The sequence below is a fragment of the Nicotiana sylvestris genome, chromosome 9 (genome assembly GCF_000393655.2).
Source record: "Nicotiana sylvestris chromosome 9, ASM39365v2, whole genome shotgun sequence".
Taxonomy (NCBI): Eukaryota; Viridiplantae; Streptophyta; class Magnoliopsida; order Solanales; family Solanaceae; genus Nicotiana; species Nicotiana sylvestris.
Window position 1 is genome coordinate 150,548,108 of NC_091065.1, and position 23,616 is coordinate 150,571,723.

The 23,616-nt window shown below is 35.1% G+C and overlaps 1 protein-coding gene and 2 non-coding genes across 3 annotated transcripts; all 3 read right to left on the minus strand.

Moving 5' to 3' along the window:
* Positions 1 to 4,755: 4,755 nt before the first annotated feature.
* On the minus strand, positions 4,756 to 4,862 carry LOC138878792 (small nucleolar RNA R71). The gene has a single exon (XR_011402568.1). It is a non-coding gene; the product is annotated as a small nucleolar RNA R71 (small nucleolar RNA).
* Positions 4,863 to 14,432: 9,570 nt separating this feature from the next.
* Positions 14,433 to 14,504, minus strand: TRNAQ-UUG (transfer RNA glutamine (anticodon UUG)). Its single transcript has one exon. It is a non-coding gene; the product is annotated as a tRNA-Gln (tRNA).
* Positions 14,505 to 17,216: 2,712 nt separating this feature from the next.
* Positions 17,217 to 22,891, minus strand: LOC104232826 (phosphatidylinositol 3,4,5-trisphosphate 3-phosphatase and protein-tyrosine-phosphatase PTEN1). Its single transcript, XM_009786107.2, has 8 exons — positions 22,661 to 22,891; positions 20,774 to 21,095; positions 19,887 to 20,063; positions 19,556 to 19,669; positions 18,892 to 19,083; positions 18,289 to 18,525; positions 17,955 to 18,056; positions 17,217 to 17,613 (listed from the first exon to the last, which is right to left on the minus strand). The coding sequence occupies exons 2-8, from the start codon at positions 21,059 to 21,061 to the stop codon at positions 17,467 to 17,469; spliced, it is 1,257 nt and encodes a 418-aa protein (XP_009784409.1). The 5' UTR covers positions 21,062 to 21,095; positions 22,661 to 22,891; the 3' UTR covers positions 17,217 to 17,466.
* Positions 22,892 to 23,616: the final 725 nt, after the last annotated feature.

The following is a 23,616-nucleotide window of genomic DNA, read 5'->3' on the forward strand; positions in this document are numbered from 1 at the left end:
TAACCACGCGTTAGTCTCTTTAGGCACGTACTTTAATAACATTACCTTCTTAAACCCGGGTGCACATTTATGTGACCCAAATCCAAATCTCAACAAGTCGAAATGTGTCTCTAATCACGGGTACATTGATTGTGACATGGTTCGCGATGTATTTCCACGACGTTGTAAATTCTTTTAAAAATAATGAGTGAGACGAGCCTCGACAAACAAAAGTATACAAGCTGCGGGGCCCTCTATACGTGTTGGTAAAATTACTTAGACTTCGAGATGGGCCGTATAGCAAAATTTCACGGCCTTACCCAAAATAATGATACGCTAGTCGCTTTAGGCGCGCCTTTAATAATTTACTTTCTTAAACTCGGGTGCACACTTATGTGACCCAAATCCAAATCTCAACGGAGTCGAGATGTGTCAACAATCACGGGTGCATTGATGTGACGTGGCTTGAGATGCATTTTCACGATGTTGCAATTCTCGTTGAAAAAATAATAATAATAAAAGCGGTAAACAGTTAAAATTTGCACATAGGTTCAATATGAATTAAAATCAGATAAATAAGCCGAATATGATAGTTGAGCGACCGTGCTAGAACCACGGAACTCGTGAATGCCTAACACCTTCCCCCGGGTTAACAGAATTCCTTACTCGGATTTCTGGTTCGCGGACTGTAATACAGAGTTAATCCTTTCCTCGATTCGGGATTCAACCGGTGACTTGGGACACCATAAATCTCCCAAGTGGCGACTCTGAATTAATTAATAAATCCCGTTTCGATTGTCCTTTAATTGAAAAAAAACTCCCTTTTATGCCCCTTTGCGGGGCACAGGTGAAAAATGAGGTGTAAAAGGAGGTGTGACACTTGTTATTGGATGGCGTACTGCCTAATTGGAGTTGTGGTTGTACACTTAGCACATGCATACACCTTAACATGTTATTAGCCATAGTCCATGAGTATGTGATTTGATATCCATTGTTCATATACATGTATTCTTGTATATGTCTTTCTGAGATATGGACTGGTTTGACACCACGTGAGTTGTTCCTATGATTGCTATGATTATGGCATGTGAGTTGCATGTGCAGCACGTGAGTTGTCCATCTAGTTATTATTGTTATTTGCAAATGAATTGTATGGTAGGCTATGAACCCATGTTTTAGCTACATTTTTCACTTTAATTACTACACTTTATTCGTATTTGAGCTTAATTATCAATACTTTATAATTATTACGTGTGTTATACTGTGTAAAATGTGATTTCAAGTTAAGAAGAAAGTTTAAGCTAAAATGGATGAATTAGAGCTTTGAAGTCTGAGTAGAAGCCCAAGTAATTAAGTCGGGATCATGTTCGGGGTTCGAGGACCAAGTATGGATATCAAAAATTGAAGAAAAATTCCTACTCTGAGAAACATACACTACCGCATAGCATGACGTCCAGAGTTCCTGCAGAGTAAAAGAATTAGCACTCTGATAAATCCTACATGTGTGGCGCATGGGGCGGCTCATAGCGCACCGCGCCTGTGTATTTTTGCTTTCCAGTTTTCCCACTTCGGCTTGGAAAGGTAGTTCAGTCATGTCTATTCCTACATGCTATAAATATAACAAATAGATGTTTTTAGGGAACTTTTCACCTAGGGAGCTTTGGGAGAGCATTGGAGGCTTCAATACACAAGATTTCATCATCTTTCCGCCAGTTCAATACGGGAGTTTAGATTGTAGTGTTGGATTGATGCTTTCTTATTCTTTAACTCTAATTGTGATAACTTCCTCCATGATTATGGAGTAGTTTACCTTAGGGTTTGACATGATTTGGTGACTTGATTGTTATCTATGGATTTGATTGCTTGAATTTGTTGAAGGAGCTTTAACTCTAGTTCTAATTTTATTAATTATCGTGTTTAATTAGAAGAGGAGCATATTGAATATTATTGCAACCATGCCTTAATTTATTTTGGTACCTCTTTAAAGTAATCGAAAGAGCTTTGTGATTTACCGTTTGAATTAAGAGTGAGAAATATTTGCGAGAAGTTTCTCTTAAATCATTCCTATCAATAGATTCTTGCAAGTTTCACCGCACTCCACATTAGCATATTTGTATGGTTAAGGTTTAATCGAGAGAGGAAACTGAATAAGAATAATAGGATAATAACCTGTTGAATTAATGAGAATCAATAGAACACTAAGAGTGAAATTTAATAGTGTCAATTCTAGGATAACAATCTTGCACCTATCATGTCATGACCCTTATTTCTCATACTGATAACAAACTGATTTTGCAAATCTCTAGTTCTCCGTGATCATCCGTTATTTGCTTTACTTTTAATAGTTAATTGTAGTTCATAATTGTTCTAAATCAAAGTGTTAAGTCATCTTGAAGAGCGTTTAACTAGAAATTACTTGAACATTATTTAAATCTAATCCCTGTGGAGACGATAATTAAACTATACTATTTTTGGCTAGCAAGTATTAATTTTCTTATTGTGTTTTGCGCTCGTCAAATTTTGGCGTTGTTGTCGGGGATTCAGGGGCTATTTTTATTTTCCTTGTACTTGTGATTTCTCACTAGTATGCAGGTAACAGATTCATTTGGTGCATGACTAGATCTTCTTCCAAGGAAGTGATTCCATACGATCCAGAGTTGGAAAACCTCCTGAGATAGTTAAGGAAAGAGAAAAACTAACCAAAAATTTATTGGGTCAATCTTCAACCCAAGAAAACATGGCAAACAACGGTGATAATGCAGTTGATTTAGTTGTATGGGTAGCATCCCAACAGGAAGCAGCCGGGCAGTTGCTGAAGCAGCTTTAAGAGCTGATGAAATGGTTGATGGGTACCTGAACCGACCTCTGGTTGAAGATGAATTTGAGAATAGTATGCCTAGACCTAGACGATCACTAGGAGACTACACCAGACCAGTCTACACTCTACAGCCAAGGATTATCTAGTGTGAGACCTCTTCTAATTATAGCCAAAAGTTTTAAAATCAAGCAAGGGATACTTCAAACCATTCAGAACAATTGTTTCTTCCGAGTCAAACCCAAAGAAGGTCCAAGTACTCAATTGATGGATTTTGATGAGTAATCGGGTCCAACCCTACACCACTACAGAGTGGCGAGAGCGGTCGATGCAGCTTTTACCCGAGAAGGTCGGGATCAAATCCACAGGGAGCTAGAATGTCTGGGAGTTGGATTCCTATCTAAACTAGCAGTGTGCAGTGCTCTTGATTACACTTCCAATCATACTTGTTTGTTACTTCTAATTTTATACTAATGATGTGCAAAATTAAGCTAAGTATAAATGTTTGTAAGGTTTTCTAAATAGTTAAAGAGGCACTAGGGAAGTGACTTTCCCCTATGTGAATACTATATGGGTTCTAAAGCCTAAAGCAAAGTTGTTACGGTTGGGATCGCGATATAGCCAATGCACGAAACTACTCACTCTATACTTCTCAGTAGCTTGAGTGACTATGACATAATTGACTTTTTGAAGACCAATTGGGTGTCAAAATTATGCAAGCAATATAGTCTCAAGTCGAGTATTACTATCTCTAAGTTTAACCCTTTAATTGGGGCTATCAATCTCTTGAATACTCCCCAATTCCTTGTTGGTCTGATTTTCCTAGAATCAAGCTCTCTTTCTGAAGAAGATCCCAAGTCAAAAAGGCATAAATTAGTATTTGCAACCACTAATTCAACATGAAAAACACAAATCAGGCCAAATATCAACCACCCATAAACATCTAAGCCCTAAAACAAGAGACCCATCAAATACCCACACTAGAGTTGAGCCACAACCCTAGATAATGGGTATAGCTACTCATAATAATAGAAGAAATCAGATATTGAGATGAAGAATAACCCATAAAATATAATTACAAGCTAAGATTCGAAGATTCAATGTTAAATTAGCTACACAATTACTCAAAATAGCTAAAAAACGGCGTTCACGTGCTCAACTACAGATAAGATGACCTAAAAATCTGAAAAAGAAGTATTTATACAAGACCGAATTTTCTGGACAAAAATGCCCCTGAAGGAGGTACCACGGACCGCGAAAAATGGACTGTGGTCGTGGTGAGGCTTTTTGGCTTCAATTCTTATTCTCTGAAACTGGCCACCGCGGCTACGATGGCCTCACCGTGGACCGCAATAAATGGACCGCGGACCGCGGTGTCTTGAAATTTTTGAACTTAATATTCTCTGAATCTCTTCTTCGCGGACCGCAACAAATGGACTGCGGCCAAGATGAGGCTACCGCGGGTCGCGTTGCTTGAAATTCCAGAAATGCATCCTTTCTGATCTTTGCCACCGCGGACCGCAATAAAAGAACCGCGGTCGCGGTGGGTCTATTGCAGCTGCGGTGGATTTACTGCTGTAGCGGTGCTTTGACTTGTTCTTAGCACTTGTGCAGGTTTCACTCCTTTTTGATCCGGTTTTGACTTCTTGTCACTTTTTGACCAAACACTGCAAACAAGCACAACATGTAAGCTTTCGGGATTACTTGTATACATTTTTAATCCAAAACTCAAGCAAAAATGAGTATAAAATAGACTAGAATCCCTAGTTATCAATGAGATTATGAATACCTTCCAGTATAATGGGGTATCTAAAGATTCTATATAGTTACGGACATTTCCTTTTTCACTGAGAGATGATGCTAAGTACTGGTTGCAGAGTTTGCTAACTAGTTCAATTCAAACTTGGAATGATATGACGAAGAATTTCCTTGACAAATATTTTTCTACTGCAAAAATAAGAAAATTTTGAACGGACATCCACAACTTCGAGCACAAAGATACAGAAATGGTATTTGAAGCATGGGAAAGGTTAAAGGATATTGTAAGAATATGTCTGCATCAATAAGTCGACTTGTGGTTGCAACTCCTAGATTTTTGGGATAGACTAACACCCTCTGCTAGGAGGACTCTAAATAAAGAAGTTGGAGGTCCACTTATAAAGAAAACTCTTGAGAAGATTGTCGCAAATTATCTGAATATGCAAATAAATGGCATACAGATAACAATGAGAGAAGAAAAAAGTTTGGGGGTACATCAAGTGGATTCTAACACTTTTGTCCAAGCCCAGCTAGACTTCATAGCAACAGAGATCAAAAAGTTGACTTTAGCAAAAGTCTAGAGCCAACCACAATCAATTTGTTAACTTTATGGAATGGGCCATCAAAACCATGAGTGTCAGGCTCAGCGACATATGAAGTGGTAAAAGTTGTGACAAGCTTTGACAGAGGCAACTATCAAGGTGGTAATAATTTTAACTCCATGGGTCAGGGTACCTAGGTTTTTCTGGAGTTCACCAAGTGTAGTCTGACCTCGTGGTAGCAGAATAATCCGAGACCCCAATGACAAGGAGCTATAGGTTTTCAAGATCACCAACGATAGCTAAACCAGCCTCAACAGTCCAATCAGTCTAATATAGAAAATCTTATGAAGGTTTTCATTATTAAGACAAATGAGAGACTTGAAACTTACGGTACAGTGATTCGAAACTTAGAAAGGCAAGTGGGACAAATTTCTAATTTGATGTCTGAGAGGGCTCAAGGAACCCTTCAGCTGACACCGAGAAAAATCCAAAAAAAATAATTAATGCGGTATTTTTTGAGGAGTGGACAAGTATTGAAAGACCCTGTTGCAAAAAAAAGGTGAGTTTATTAAAATACAAGTGGAGACTGCAAAGAGCAGAAAAATAATGAAAATCAAGAGGGTGAAGTAAGGGTAGACACAAAGAATGGTCTAAAGAAGAAGAGAAAGACTGGGGCTTTGACAAGGAAGAATAAGAAAAATCAATAAATGAGGAGACCGAGGAATGCAAATATATGCATGCTCTACCTTTCCCATAGAAGCAGAGAAGAGAGAAGTTGGATAAAAATTTTGGATGTTTTCTTGAAATGCTCAAGCATGTGCATGTTAATCTACCTTTCACAGAGGTACTCTCGCAAATTCTAGCGTATGTTAATTTCCTGAAGGAGATATTGTCCAACAAGCGAAAAGTGAAAGAAACATCAGTTGTCAAGCTCACAGAGTATTTTAGTACTATTCCGCACTATAAGCTCCCTCAAAAGTGTGGAGATCCAGGGTACTTCACTATACCTTATTCTCTAGGAAGTACTAAATTTGGAAATTCTTTGTGTGATTCAGGTACTTCTATTAATCTTATGCCCTTGTCTATTTTCAAGAAACTTGAGAGAGAAATTGGAGTAATCATATCTATACATGTGTCCTTGCAGCTGGAAGATCAGACTATAATAATACCCGAAGAAACATTGAAATATGTACTAGTTCAGGTAGATAAATTTGCGTTCCCTGTGGACTTCATTGTGGTAAATATGGAGGAGAATAAGGAGGTCCCTCTGATTTTAAGGAGACCCTTTTTGGCTACTGGCAGAGCTAAACTAAATATTCAAGAAAGGCAACTCATGCTAAGAGGTGAGAAAGAAAGAGCGGTGTTCAAGATGAAGGAAGCAATAGTGGCACCTAGAGAGGATTCAGCTGCTTACTTTGATTTTAAAGCGGGTGCCCTAAAGAAGCTAGATTAAAAGGTAAAACATGATAAGTGTGGGGGTGCTCTAGAAGAAGTCAGAGAAGAAAATCTCGACATAATTGTATGCACTAGGTCGGGCATGCAAAGTAGACCCTGACATCGTTTTGGACCATGACTAGACAATTTAGGGAGTTTCTTTTACCTTTTGCTTTTTGCTTGTATGTTATGGGGACATGTCACAATTTAAAGTATAGCGTGGGATGTATATATGTATATGTGTGTTTTTTTCTTATCTATGTATGTGTATATTTTCGTTATTCTTTAAAATTAAAAATTAAAACATTTTGATGGACTTTTTCCAACGATGAATTTTTTTGACCGTGTTCTTGAGGAATTAAAGTTGAACAAAAATGCAAAAAAAATATCTTTTAATTTATTTTTTTCTAGGTAGCGCAACAAGTCCCCTTTGATTTTTTTTTGTGCAGCGGTACTTTTTCAAGGATTTTGCTTGAACTGGACGTAGTTAGTTTTTGTTATAGGAGTAACAAATCTTGTGTGATAGTGCGAATTGGAGGCAATATTTCTTGGCTTTGTTGTGCTTTGAGTATAATGAGCGCCTTAGTTGTGACACCTAGGCTCATCTTTGGACTCATATTTTGTAGTGCCTTAAAATGCTTGATTTTGTTAAACTGATTTGATTAGAGAGTCGGGATAGATCCGGACCTGATAAAGTTGTGTGTCAATGTGCGTGTGAGGTTATTGTTGATATTTGGTGCATGTCATTTGATGTCTAGAACTTTCCCCACGTATTTAAAAATCAAAATGGTAGTCTTGTTCAGTTTAGAAAGTCATAGAGGCGTTTCTTTGTTGAGCTAAACATGTACTTAATACCCACCTAATTGTAGGTATCCTAGTCATCCCATTTGAGACTTTAATCCTATTTTATTTGGTAACCATATTACAAGTCTGACCTCTTCGGTTGAATTGATTATCTATTTAAACATTTTACCTCTCTTGGACACTTGAAATTGCTATGAATCTGTTAAAAGCTAAGTGAAGGTTTTTGAGTGGAATTAACAAAAATAGAGAAAGATGCACTATTTGAAAAGAATCGTGAGAGTCACTTATAGGAAATTTAAAAAAAAAAGGGAATTGCTTGAAGAAGAAGAAGAAGAAGAAAGAGTTTGTGTATGTATTAGAAAAGAAAAAAAATTAATTTCTTTGCTAATGGTAGTTCTCATCTTGTTTGTGCTTAAAGATATTGTGAGCTTGGTGTTATTATTTTGTAAAGGTTAGGGTATAGTTCAACACAGTGTAGGGTTTGAAATTTTAATATATATGTATTAAAGTACTTAGGGAGGTATAGTCACTATATCAAAATGTATCTTACCCATCCCGCAACCTACATTACAACCAAAATAAAGTGTTATTTGATCAGTGACTGAGCGAGCTCAAATTAGTAGAGTATTACACCACGGACAAGCCTATGGCAAATCTTCTGTGGCACATGAATTTTGTTTCTAAGAGTGAGAGAATTCTTTCTATCTTGAGTTCCTAATTGTTCTTGAACTTTTTTGAGTATGGAAATACTCTCTATTGTTTGTGTGAGGATACATGACTTGTGAAAGAAATATAATATCTTTGGCTTCTGTACTAGAGTAAGTGAGTGGGTTTGAAAAATAATTAGTGTTTTTGAGTCGAGTCTTGAGGCTAGGTTGTTATGGTATGGTGCTTTGTCTGTTTTAAATATTCTTGGCATGATGAGTAGGAGAGTTGCATGAAAAAAGTCGTCTCTATTTGAAGTGTATAGTTTGATTGCTCGGGGAAGAGTAATTATTTAAGTGGTGGGTGTTGAAGGTAGGCTAGGAACCCATATTTTAGCCATATTTTCACTCTAATTATTACACTTTATTTATATTTGAGCTTAATTGTCAATACTTTGTACTTATTACATGTGTTATGTTGTGTAGGATATAATTTCGAGTTGAGAAACAAGTTTGGAGCTAAAATGGATGAATTGAAGCTTTGAAGACTGAGTAGAAGCCCAAAGAATTAAGTCCGGATCGTGTGTGGAGTTCGAAGACCAAATCTGGATATCAAAAATTGAAGAAAATATTCTCCTACTCTGAGTAAAATACAATACCCTCCGCGCTAGTTCAAAATACCTACAGAGTGAAAAAATTAGCTCTCAAATAAATCTCACGTCTGTGGTGCATGGGGTGGCGCATGCAGCTCCGCGACGGTATATTTTCGCCGTCTAATTTTTTCACTTCAACTTGGAAAGGGTAGTTCCATTAGGGCTCGTTCCTACATGGTATAAATACAATAAAAATACATTTTTAGGGGACTTTTGACCTATGGAGCTTTTGGAGAGCATTGGAAGGTTTAAGACACAAGATTTCATCATCTTTCCAAATTGAATAGGAGAGTTTGGATTGTAATATTAGATTGATGTTTTCTTATTCTTTAACTCTAATTGCAATGACTCCCTCCATGACTATGGAGTAGTTTACCTTAGGGTTTGATATGATTTAGTGAATTGATTATTATCTATGGATTTGATTATTGTTTGATTGCTTGAATTTATTGAAAGAGCTTTAATTCTAGTTATAATTTTATTCATTGTCGTGTTTAATCAAAAGAGGAGTATAATATTAAATATTGTTGCAAAAAATGCCTTAATTTATTTTAGTACCTCTTTAAAATAATCAAAAAAAAATTTGTGATCTACCGTTTGAATTAAGAGTGAGAAATATTCACGAGAAGTTTCTCTTATATCATTCCTACCAATAAATTCTTGCAAGATTCACCGCACTTGATATTAGCTTATTTAAATGGTTTAGGTTTAATCGACAGAGAAACTTGAATAATAATAGGATAATAACATGTTGAATTCGTGAGAATCAATAGAACACTAATGGTAAATTTTAATAGTGTCAATTCTAGGATAATAATTTTGCACCTATCATGTCATGACACTTATTTCTCATACTAATAACAAACTGATTTTGCTAATCTCTAGTTCTCCGTGATCAATTGTTATTTGTTTTACTTTTTTTTAGTTAATTACTGTTCATCATATTTCAAATCAAAGTATTAATCATACTGGATAGTTTTTAACTAGAAATTACTTAGACATTATTTAAATCCAATCCATGTGGAGACAATAATTAAAATGTACCATCTTTGGCGAGCAAGCATTAATTTTTTGGTTGTGTTTTGCACTAGCCATCGGTGCAGCACGTGAGTTGTGCATGCGTTTGTTATGATTATCAGCATGTGAGTTGTCCGCAGCGTGTGGATAAGGACCTGTTCCCTAAGTCACGCTCTCATATTTCTCTCTTGATAGCGTACACGTGGATTATGGAAACGGATTGTGTTTGTCTGGTTCGTTACCTTTTAAATATGTATTAAATATTAGTACTCGTTCTTTAGTCTGCTTGTTATTGTATATTAATTTTAGGCATATCTTAAAATTTAGAACTTATATACTTCAAATTTTATAAGAACAAAGATGATATCTAGAGTTGTAACAATTATAGGGGTATCAAATTACTGAGTCATACCATGAAAGTGTGGGAGAGGGTGGCTGAAGTGAGGGTGCAGATGACAGTGTCTATATCCGACAACCAGTTTGGGTTCATGCTGGGTCGTTCAACTATAGAAGCTATAGACCTTGTTAGGAGGGTGGTGGAACTGTGCAGAGAGAGGAAGAAAGATCTGCATATGGTGTTTGTTGACCTTGAGAAAGCGTATGACAAGGTTCCTAGAGAAGTTCTCTGGAGATGCTTGGAGGCAAAAGGTGTGTTAGTTCCCTACATTATGGCAATTAAGGACATGTATGATGGGGCTAAGACTCGGGTTAAGACAGTAGGAGGCGACTCTGAGCATTTTCCGGTTGTAATGGGGTTACACCAAGGTTCTGCGCTCAGTCCGTTCTTATTTGCCCTGGTGATGGACGCGCTAACACACCATATTCAAGGGGAGGTGCCATGGTGCATGTTATTTGTTGATGATATAGTTCTTATTGATGAGTCGCGAGCCGGTGTCAACGATAGGCTGGAGGTTTGGAGACAGACTCTTGAGTCTAAGGGTTTTAAGCTGAGCAGGGCGAAGACGGAATACCTGGAGTGTAAGTTCAGCGTTGAGCCAGTAGAAGTTGGCATGGATGTGAGGCTTGAATCACATGTTATCCCAAGTAGAGGCAGCTTCAAGTACCTTGGGTCGATTATCCAGGAGGGAGGGGAGATCGACGAGGATGTTACACACCGTATTGGGATAGGATGGATGAAGTGGGGGTTAGCATCTGGAGTCTTGTGTGATAAGAGAGTCCCACTGATACTCAAGACAAGTTCTACAAAGCGATGGTTAGACCGACCATGATGTATGAAGCTGAGTGTTGGTCTGTTAAAAACTCACATATCCAGAAGATGAAAGTAGAAGAAATAAGGATGTTGAGGTAGATGTGTGGGCATACTAGGATGGATAAGATTAGGAATGATGTTATTCGGGAGAAGGTGCACGTAGCTCCTATTGATGCCAAGATACGGGAATCGAGGCTAAGATGGTTAGGGTATGTGAAGAGGAGAAGCCCAGATGCTCCGGTAAGGAGTTGTGAACGGCTGGTTGTGGAGGGCACGAGAAGAGGTAGATGGTGACCTAAGAAATATTGGGGGTGAGGTGATCAGGCAGGATATGGCGAGGCTTCGAATTTTCAAGGATATGACACTTGATAGGAAGACGTGGAGGTCGAGTATTAGGGTTGTAGGTTAGGAGGTAGTTGAGTCTTTCCTTACTTCACACCTTTGTAAGACTAGTGTTAGAGTTTTTTGTCTAAGATAGTTAGTGGCAATGTTGTGTCTTACTATTTCGCTTTTCAATGCAGGACCTTTTGATTAGCTTTCGCTTTTGCTTTGCATCTTTTTTTTAGATTTCATATTGTTCCTATTTTTTCTACGATTTCTGTAGTGATACTAATATTGTCTCATTTTTGTCTTTTTATTTTCTTGAGCTGAGGGTCTTCCAGAACAAGCTTCTCTACTCTTTTGGGTAGGGGTAATGTCTGCGTACACACTACCCTCCCCAAACCCTACTAGTATATTTTACTAGATTGTTATTGTTGTTGTTGTTGTATACTTCAAATCTTAGTTTCGTCTCTGGTCTTTAACAAAACTTTTCATTTGCAAACGTTTTCATTTTGGCATATATATCATTACATTGTACATTAAAGAAACACTTTCAACTCAAAAGAATTGCGTAAGTTTTCTTTTTTGGTATTAAAGTATTGTAGGAGTAGATGTTTAAGTGAATGATACAACGGTCTTTTAGTTTTTAATGGATATTTCAGTAATTTAATTTGGCACTTTGGTTTCCCACTTATAACATAGTATTATGATACTATGATATATGATGATTAGGTAGATAATTGTTAAATTCAAACTTGTCAATTCAACACATTGACTTACGAGTTTATTAGATGGTTAGATTAGTTTAGCGTTATGCCTCCTTCTCAAGTTGTCAATCATTTCTCAATAATTGAATTAGCTTGTGAAGCTCGAGAGTAGGGGTGACAAATGGACGGGTTGAGCTGAATTTGGGCGAGCCAAGATGAGTTAGGTCAATAAATGGGTCATTGTCCAACCCAGCCCAAAGTGTATTTGGGTTAAGATGGGCTGAGTCAAGATGGGCTAAACAATGAGTCATAACCCAACCCGCCCAATTTGACCCATGTTTTCGAATCATGCTCATCTTGCATAAAAAACCTTTTTACTTTAAAATATGTAAGTTGACAAATATTTTATGGATGGGGGAGGGGGGATTGGAGTGGGTGGATGGTGCAGAAAAACGAAAAAATATAAAACAGAAAACAGAAAATTGAAATTATAAAAAAAAGTAAAAAAAAAATGGAGGGGAAGGTGGGTGGCGCAGAAAAACTGGTGCAGAAAAAAAATAGAAAATTAAAAATACAAAAAAAAAGTAAAAAAATTTTTTTGAGGGGTTTGGGGGGGGGAGGTGGATGGGTGGTGGGTGAGTGATGCAGAAAAATAAAAAAACAGAAAATTGAAAATACAAAAAAAAGTGAAATTTTTTTAGGGGTTTTGCGGGGAGTTGGGGGGAGGGTGGGATGGTGCAGAAAAACAAAAAAACAGAAAATTGAAAATACAAAAAAAGGTAAAAAAATTTTGGGGGGTTTTGGGAGGGGTGTATGGTTGGGTGGTGTAGAAAAACAAAAGAACAGAAAATTAAAAATACAAAATAAAATAAAATTGGGACAACTAAGTAAATTTCTAGATAAGTTGGGTTGAGATCCTTTGTTTTGAGTGAGTTTCATGGGTTGTATTTAGGCTGTTAAATGGGTCAGAATGAGCTATAAAAAATTATGGGTTAACTTGGGCTCAACCCAAATTAACCCATGAGCTAAAATGTTTGTAGCCCAACTCATTAATCTCTGGGCTAGTTGGGCGAGTTAGATGGGCTTGAACTCAAATTGTCACCCCTACTCGAGATCTAAAAAGGTCCAATATTAGTTGAGAGGATTTATCTCATAATTGCTTATAATGTAAATAATACTTTTACCTAATCAGTGCAATTCAACTTGCGTAAATATTTATTTATCTTATGTTTAAGCTATTAATGTCAGAAACCATGAGTGACTGTCTTTAATTACCTTTAAAGTAAATTGATAATGTATTTTTTAAAACTATATATGGAAGTTAAAGTATCTACAGACATAGAGTAGACTTTATTGAGTAGGATAGCACTCTCCCTATGAAGTGATCAATCAAAAGCATTAGATTTCCACCTTTCAAGTCCCCTCCAACCCCAACCACCAAAAAGAAAGGAAATGAAAAAGGAAAAATCAATGCGAAACAGAGAATGCATTAAATAAAAATTATCCGAGGATTAAAATTAGTATCGGGGTCGTTTGGTATGAGATGTAAGAAGGTATAGTGCTGGTATAAAAATTTAATACCACCTTAATCTTTTGTTTCATTAGCAAATCTTGTATAAGTTACCTTGGGATTAAAATTAGTACCGAAATAACTTATACCTTGTAGAGGGTGGAGTAATTAGTGTCGGGATAACTTATACCTTCTTCTTAAAAATTATGCAATTATCATTTTAATAAACATACCAAATAGTGAATAAAAAATAATGCCAAGATAACTAATTTCAACATAACTATCCCAGTATAACTTATCCCGGCATAAGCCATATTCAAACCAAACGAGAGTAGAACTTTTTATATGTTCCAAGTTGACTCAAGTGCAAACTATCATGTTTTGGTGTTCCAAATTTAGACCCTTGAAAAAAGCAGTTTTTTTCTTTCTTCTTTCCATTTCAATAAGACAGAGGTCTTTGACCTACTTATAAATGCAAGAACATGTGTTTGCTTTTCTATAACTTGCCAACTTGGATAATCATTTAATTTAGCCAATTTGCTTTATACATCTGGAATCGAACACTTCCATTGACCTACAAATTCAATTTCAGTGCTACGTACATTCACTAAAGAGATTAAGCGCTTTCTATTAAGAACTTTGTTTCAAGACCTCGGACTCGAAAGCTCTTATTAAGGTGAAAGAATATCCATTTCCAAAACTCTCTTTGGCTTCAGCAAATTTGAATTAGCGTTAGGTAGATCCATTATTGAGGTAAAGTGCTTCCTATCAAGAAATGTCTTATTCTAAAATCTTGAAGTTCGGACCTCTAATTAAATAAAAAAATCTCATCAACCAACTATACTAATTGGTGGTAACAAACACCATTTTGCATCTCAAATCTGGTTAAGGTATCATTTTTGTTGTCCTAAAGAAAGTCAAAATGGAAATTATTCCCTTGATCAGATATATTACAGCTACGTTAAAAAGGAACTCACCAGAAAATATGTCCACTTTCCCATTGAAATTTTCAAATTCCATTATGAATTGATGCAAAAAAGGTCCTACCGGGAGTCGAACCCAGGTCGCTGGATTCAAAGTCCAGAGTGCTAACCACTACACCATAGAACCCTGCTCTTTGCTATGGTGAGTCTCTTTATTTAATGATATCAACTGATTTTTTTTTTGGTTTATGTACAAAATGGTACTTCATCCGTCTCAATTTATGCGGCGATACGGATTTTGAGAATCAAATAAATTAATTTTCATCATGAATTGAGATACATACTCTTAAGTTTTTTTGAAATAAAATTTGCATATTTGAAAACTATATAAAAAGCAATATAAGACACAATAATTACTAATTACAAATTTTTTAAAAGAACGAAGAAAAACTTTTTAAACTCTGAAAAAAGCGAACACGATACAAAAATTGGGACGAGGGAGTAGCGGTAATAAGATATTTATTCGAACTTCTTCCCATGAGTGAGAAAGACACCTCTAGGTTATCTCAAATTTAGCGTCATAAGACCATCTCCAACCCTAACACTAAATTTCACACCAAAATGTTGTAACACCAAATTTACTCCAACCATTACACCATCTTTTACACCAAAAAAGAATATTTCTTTTTATATTCTTTCCTCTCTTCTTTATTATCTTATTATCTTCTATTTAAATTTTATTTTTTATTTCCTTCAAACAAATTCTATCTTTTTTATTTTTTTCATATTCATCACATATAATTCACATTCACCACTTATATAATCATTTATTACAAAATTATTTTAAAGGATAAATCAACTAAAAGTGAAATAATTGATAAAAAATAATTACTTAAATATTACATCATAGTTAAATTTAATTTAAGTACCACATAAATATTCAACTTTCGCCTCTATTTTCCCATAAATGCTCGATTAATGCATTACGAAATGCGAAATGCGCATCTTTATCTTTAAATTTTTTGTGTAGAGCTAAAAATTGTTCAAATCAGTGATCTTCATCTACTGTCATTTCTACCGCAGGAGCTGGACATTAACGTGCATCTTGAATTGGTGCATTAAGATCACGCTCGTCCTCAATTATCATGTTGTGCAGTATATTACATGCGGTTATATTTCTTTTTATACAATTATAATAATAATAAAATTAACTTATAATTTTATATAAATATAATATATATATATATATAAGGATATAAAATTTAAATTATAAAGATCTTAATATAAAAATTAATTATATACACAATATATGATAAATTAAAAGTTCAAAAAAATAAAAAGATGAAAAAAAAATAATAAATCAAATTTGGTGTTGATGAATAGTGTCACACCAAATTTGGTGTGACACTATTCACACACTAAAATGGTGTAAAATTTGGTGTTCCATTGGAGCCAAAAAAAAAACACCAAATTTTATACCAAATTTAGATTTAGTGCAAAAAATAGTGCACCATTGGAGATGGCCTTAGTTACCATGAACAATGATTGAGTTGTCACAATACTCTCATTATTTTCGTAATTACTTCCATTATGATGTTAAGATTGCCATCACCAAATCCATGTCCAGCACTCCATTCAACTAGCTAGTATTATATGATCTAAACAAATTCAACGGGCAAATTAAACTTTTTCTCTCCCAAAAACCCCTCTATATTTCAAAGCCCTTTTACTAGTCGGGTTGAGTAAACTATGATGGCCCTACATGCTTTCAAGAAATAGGTAGTCGGGATATAGAACTATATATTGCTCGAGAAGTAAGTTAATTAATTGATTCTTTGGTCATAAAGATTAGTATAATTCTTCCTATCGATCTCAAGGCGACTAAACGAAGGTTATCCGCTATCAGTATTGACACAAGAGGAGTGGGTGAAACAAGATTGTGTTATGTCCACCTTATCACTACTACGCAGTCAGGGATCATTTGGTATGCGGGATAAGGTGGGATAAGATGCGATAAGATATAAGATTAAATTATATTGTGTTTGGTTAACCAAGGATAAATTTATACTGTCAATCAAATAAAATAAATTTAATCTCAGACTTAATCCTGAATACCCCACCTTATCCTTTCAAGTTTCAAATTTGGGATTATTTTATTCTACCTCACAGGTGAAATAAATTAATTTAGAAATTATAATTTTGGGATTATGGATAATTTAATCCGCGTATCAAACGACCCCGAATATATCTTTTCTTCCGAAAAGTGAATTTAAGGAGCAGACCTCTTACAGAGTTTTTCCAAAGAACTAGAACAAAAGGAGTGGGATTTCTATGCAATCTTCTCAAGAATGCTCTATTCCAAGAACTCTCTGCCATAAAACCTTAAATCCAAATGGCACCACCAGCCACAATCAATCATCACCTTATAACCTACTATATTTTGTGGTTATAAAATTAAATCATCTGATTTGAAATTTATATTATTAATTTTTAAGGAAAACGGAATTATGAATATTCAGATGTTGAAAAAACAAATAGTCCTGATCATTTAGCTTTTACATTTAAATACATCTTAATAATTATATGTATTCAAATTCAGATATCTAAGTGATCTTAAAAAACAACCGCTCTCTAAAAAGAATAAGGATTTGGCATTGACTTTAACTTAGATACACTAACTATGTAAAAAAAAAATTACACTATAAGAAGTGGGATTAGAAACTTGGAAAATAAGGCAAACTACCTTCTTCTATAACATGTTAAAATACGATGACGTGCATATAAGTAAATTATTAGGGATTTGGGATTAGAGGAATTAGAACTAAACTATAATGTTGAAGTTTATTGTAAGGACTAAACAGAGAATACAATTTAGCCCTCAAAGTCTAATACTAAATGCAACCAAAAAACCTAGATCCTTTTCAAATTCTGAGAATTTTGTTTCCATTAGACTCTAGGATAGGCATGCAAGTTTTAAGATGAAACATTTGTTCTTATAACTACTCCCTCAAGTTCTACTTAACAAAACTATTGAAATCTTCCTAGTCTTCCATCCCCTGAAAAATAGATGGCAAGACAATTGAAATGTAAAATGTACAACACTATAAATTGTACTATATTTAAGGGGTTTTGATAATATATGGAGTAGTTTAATAATCACTAAGATTATCTTCAAGTAAAGGAGGTGTTGGCAAACAATTTCCATTTGCTGGACCAAAGAACAACTCCAAGCAGAATGAAGAACCAGTCATGGACCTACCCTTTTTTCCAACTTTATCTAGCTCTCGTAACGAAAACTGCAAATTTTCAGAATTTAAAACAGAATTAGTAGCACGTCATTGTACAAATTTGACATATAATGCACAAATAGTAATGCAATGATTTGGCTCCTAACGTGAATGCTTTATCTAGATCATACTAAGTTTCTGTTTTTCTTTTATGGCTTTTTGGAGCCGGACAAAATCCTTCAATGGCACGAAGTCAAATGTTAAAAGTTCATTTCTAATCAATATTCTTTTGGAGCTTTTGATCAGCATCCATGATACATGACTTGTGCCATTACATATGTGTTACTTTCACAGTTTTGGTAACATATGCAATATTTTTCAGTTGTAAGTTTGTATAATTTGAAAAATACCTGCAGTAGATCATTCCTAATAAAAGCAGTATTGAAGCAAGCATAGAAGAGACGTCCTCCTATGAGCTTTTCGTAGAATATGATACGTACATCTCCACAGACCTGTTAAGAAATAATCCAACTTATAATTAATAGAGAGCAAAGGAAGAAAAAGATATTCCCTGCGTCCCATTTTATGTGAGTGTTAACTCAAAATGAAATCTAAAGGGTTAATTTGATGTATATATTACTATACTAGTGATGGAGGAAGAAAATATTAATGTGACGATCAAAAGCTAGTTAGATAGAGAAAACATCATATCATAATTTTATAGAATAGGCTAAAGATTCGTACTTGCACTGGTTTGTCATAAAAATGATCCAGACAGGTTTTCTGATAGAGCATTGAACTTTCAGTGTCCATTTGGACAACCAAACGAGGTTCCTTCTTTTCTTGTTTCATCTCATCTTCATTTTCCTCAACAAAGGAATAAAAATATCGAGGGCTATAAGTTCGCTGAATACCATTCTTAATTCGTCTGCAGCAACTTTTTGAGACTTCTGCAGGTGGACAATACTTCTCTCCTGGAACCTGTTTGAATTGCACAAAGTGAAAATTTACCTATTGCAATGAAGAAGCGGACAATGGAACCAAAATGACGATCAACAACTGGAAAAAGTTCAGAAATCTTGTGATTTGAGTTTTCTTTCAACTTTATTCTTTCCTCTGTCAACTTATCAAGATAAATTTCTATGTGCTTGGCTTGAAAAGGGATTAAGTCTGCACGTGAAGGGCATGTAAAACACATAACTAAAGTAAATAAAAGTGTGCTCTTTCTAAGAGTTTAAGCTTTCAGACTTGATGGTCATACAAACTGATCAGTAGTCATCTTAGAATAAGTTTATATAACTCATCATTGATGCTGCAAAAGAATCTTATATGAGTAAGATGGCTTACTCTTTGCAACTCGGATACCACGAAGAAGATGGATTCAACGTTTATAGTGTCATATAATCTAATGCGACGCAGCTCTCTCTTACATGACTTAGGCAATTTGACAGTTGGAGGAGGACCACGAGGAACACCCTTTGAGAAGGAAAGTATGTGCTCCCAATATCTGACATACCTACGTTGGCTTGGAATCGATACCTGTATATGGAAACAATCTCAGGGTTGTAATCACTTCAAGAAGAACAACTTGAAGATTTGCAATGAAAAGGAACTATCCTTACTATATGAAGTATGTCTCCCTTCACAACTTCAAGAAACAAACTAACATCTCATATATCCCCTCCTCTCTTTCTTCGTGAGGTAAAAACAGGCATGCCTCAATATGTTTTATTGCCTATTCTACTGTATTAATTATTAGCACTAAAAACACATTTCACGACAGAAGATTCTCTGTTCCTTTTACATACTTTAGAGTTCTAAATCAGTCATACATCACTTTCTTAGGTTTGTGTTTGGCTAAATGTCTGCCTAACATAATGGAAATCAGTCTTGCTGAAATATGGATATGAATGTGGTAGTCCATTTTGAATGAAAAGCCTCCATGTTATATATTTCAGGTTCCCTCCTTTCCATTGTCAACAGTTCTAATTAGAGGATTGGTATAACTTACTCCTTCATTGTTAGTTGTTCGTTTCTCAGCATACAACCGAAGAGCCTCCTCAGCTGACATGCCAGTGTAAACTAGGTACGAACAAACCATTAAACCAGTTCGGCCTTTACCTGCCTACAGATGTCAAAAAAGAAAAGTTAATTACACTATATTTCAATATAGGATAAACTAAATTCTATCTTCACATCTCCTAAAAGAAACAAAATAGCAGATCCACTTAAATGTCAGAGATGTTCTGAAATTCACAACACCATGATCCATATCCCTCAACATAGCAATATTTAAATACTTCATTAGAAAAGAAAAGTAATGAAAAGGATGCTAGGGGTACCATGCAGTGTATAACAGCAATATTCTTAGGGTCATTTGAAAGCCATGAGTACACATCTTCACAGAATTCTTTGATCATTTGGAGAGGAGGGACATGATTGTCATCCATCGGATACCTCTCCACACGGCCATGAAAATGTGAGGCATCATAAGCTTGCTCTACACATAAGTTATAGACCTACCAGCAACAACATGTGACTGAGAGAGCAAATGTGTTTAGTGCATAAGTTAATAAACAAGCTACTATCAATGTATACATTTTTGAAAATATGAGATTCACATTTAGGTGCAAGGTAAACATGTAATCTAAACTCAGGCTGTCACCTGTTAATCTTAGTGTCTGATATGTTCTCTTCGATGCAGTTATTCAGTAAACTATTTAGGTTCCAAATAAAAATTTCTTCGGTGATTAGAGTTTAGAAAACATTTAAGATGACGGATAGAAGAAGTATCAGTGTTTTTAAGAGCAAAAGGCGAGGTTCGTTGGCTTGAAGCATAAAGCATGGTGTGAAACACATGCTTCATTAAAGTGCACATAGTCTACGGACACTTCCAAAAAAAAAAACATATGAATTTAGTACTATAGTAATTGAATGGCAATTATTATAACTAATTTCAGCATCCAATATAAAACAACGTGGATATTAATCCAAATCCTCAAAATTGAGATTCAAAGAACCAAACCACTTCTTGTTTGGATCACTTTGCGCATTATTGTTTGAAGCGTGCACAATTCTCTCAAGTGCATGTCTTCGCTGATGAAGGAATAACCCCTCGGTTTGCATCACCCAATCGCTTTAAGCGATGAAACTATGACTTTTAATAATGCTAAGCACAGAAGGGAAAGAAAGTAGGTTTAATGGTAAAGTGAGCTATATATGTACTAACCTTATAATGTCCTGCATGTCTCATATCCAGTACAGACTTAACCTGCCACAAAGGGTTGCGAAACATTGCTCGCACGTGTTCTGCAGGAAATGACATTGCTAAAATTCGATCTGATATATAAGTCATGTCAAGATCATACCCGCCAACAAGCATTCGCCTTCTTTGTTTCGACACCAAGTTACGTATGTACAAACTTTTTGACAGATAGTTTATCAGATTATGGTGGAGATCCGTGATACTCAGATTAACAGGCTTCTTGAAACCCTGTTTGGACAATCTTGGCCCCATTTCTTTGTTCTAATCTTAAATCCCAACGCAATACCTGCATAAGATGTAAACCATTAGGTTAAGTAGGGGTAAATATAGAGCACCGGCGCCGGGTTACTTTCAAGGCGGAGCATAAACTTATGTTTGAAAACACTAAAATTGCCATAAATGGTAGGTCTAAACCCATAAGTTTAAAGATACAGTGGGTTGAATGCTAAAAACATTAAATATTGAACTCATAGAGTTTAAATCCTGGATACGCGTTTAAGATATATACCTTTTCGTTGATTGAGGCATGGAATTATACAATGTTTTTAAAAGGCTTGAAGAGAAAAGCTAGAAATGAACTTCACACTTCTAATTTCAACGTCCAATTTCAAATTGTGGACCATGTCTCGTTGGGATCAATTTGGGAGTCATTGAAGTTTACTGAATTGCATGGCTTCGCCCATGAAGCAATAATTCCTTGTTTTACATCACTTTATAGCTTTAAGCGACATCTTTTAATTACACTGAAACTGAATGCCATGAAGCTACAATTTACAGCTAGTCAAAGCATTAAAAAATAGGAAGTAATTACAAGAAAAATGTTCAGAACATGTCAAATGATTAATTCGCAATCTCAACATTGATTTTTCTAAGCACCGAGCATGCAAAACTTGTCCAGTAAAACAAAATCTAGAGAGTGAGCACCAAAGTGGTGGTTATACCCATAGTTTGCAGCTAAAACAGTGATTATTATGTCTACTATATGAGAAATTATGGCCACCCCATGAATTTGAATATAATCAAGTTATAATTTTCCATTAGTAATTTTACTTATTAAGCTACAAGCTGTAGGATTTCAAACAACTTGATTAACTCTAATTAGAAGATATAAGGTGTATTGAATTAAAAAGATAAACAGATATGACCAAAATAATCACTTTCTGCTTATTACAAACTATGAGAGTAAATACGATTTGACAAGGGGAATAACATATCAACTATCCACACAAAAATTCGCCATAGATGTTGCTTGTCCACTTTAGAATATGATGCGAACAAAATTTTTTAATTGTTGTAGTGTTCCAGCATGAGCTTGCAAACAGATAAATAAAAAACCCAAAGTCTTATCCACGCACTTCTGCACAAGAAATTTTAATTGTTTATAGTGTAGTTATGTAACAAAACATAATATTATTATTTATACTGGTGTAATAAGATGTTAGTCACGTATTTACAATGTGTTACCTTGCATCTTTGTGTAAAAAATAGTTTTTAATTACTAATATGAAGATTTGAATAGCTTAATTCAAAGTTCTAAAAAATTTCTATTGTTAAAATATAGACAGCTTTCTACATTTATAAGGAGCCTTTACTTTTTTTTCCTTATATAAGCTTGGCTAAGCGAAAATAAGATAAAAAATTCATAACTAAAAATATTTTTTGGGTGGCTTTACTAGACTTTCCCTTGAGCCATCGCTGTCCATGCACATAACATGAAATACCAACACCATATTAGCAAATGCAAGACAATCTTGATTCCATTTCAACATGGATTTTTGTAACCAAATAGAGACCTAACATCAAAACAATGATAAGGAAAAGCCACAAGGTTAAAATTGAGGAAGGAAGTACCATTCAAATTGAACATAAAGATCCAAATCAACTTGCTATTGATTGGAAAGCAGACCATAAATTTCAGAAATGGTAATAGGTATGCCTCCCTTTTGGTCACTTTTCGTTAAAAATTGGTCCAAGAAACTAGTACAGCTTGTACATAAATTTGGTTCTTGGACCAACACAAGGGAATGGATGGTTTTCTTTTTTCTTTTTTGATTTTATGGGGCCAAGAAGAGGAGTAAATGGAGTCCATGTCTGGTTCAGAAAGAGAGAGAGATGGAGAATTGGGAAGATTCTTAGTATAACTATCATAATGATGAATTAGGAATGAGTTTTGGACAACCCCAAATTGGAGGAAAATGAGCCGCAATACATGCCTGCATGGTTGCTCCTGTGACCATATGTATAGTTTTCCCTATAATAATCTTCTCTTTTTTCCTCACAGCTTGTCCAATACTTATTTTGGGGTCCGACTAATTAAAATTAGTATCAAGAAATCTAATTTTGGGGTAAAGTATTCCCTCCCAAAGATGACTATACTATGCGGGTAATTATCTTAAAAGTACATAATTGAATAACAAATTTAACTATCCGCAAATTTATGCGGATTTCAGTACTGAAAAATAAACATTATTTAGTTATATTACTTATGAAGAATTTTATACCACAAAACGAAATTGTATGAGTAATGCGTAGATTAAAATTTACTTCATTATACATCAAACCAAACGACCCCTAAGCCGTATTAAGTATAATTCGCCGAGGTAGCTTTAATTAATAATATAGTTGCATTATCTGGTTGAAATTCAAGGTAGGAGGTGAGATTTTTGGAAAGTTCGTTAAATTTCCCTGTTATTTGTAATTTATTATTGTCCACAGAAAATTATTTAAAATTCCAAGTAGGACAATCTAAAATGGATCGTCCACGTGTCAAAAATGCGACCATCAAGATAATAACAGGACCTCTATTA

What these genes read in the sequence shown, in the direction of transcription:
- LOC104232826 (XM_009786107.2), bottom strand. Translation starts at nt 21,061, where the DNA reads ATGGGGCCAAGATTGTCCAAACAGGGTTTCAAGAAGCCTGTTAATCTG. An exon ending in TTGCTGTTATACACTGCATG is followed by an intron (nt 19,670 to 19,886) that starts GTACCCCTAGCA and finishes TGACATCTGTAG; the next exon opens with GCAGGTAAAGGCCGAACTGG. An exon ending in TTTATGACAAACCAGTGCAA is followed by an intron (nt 18,057 to 18,288) that starts GTACGAATCTTT and finishes ATTTCTTAACAG; the next exon opens with GTCTGTGGAGATGTACGTAT.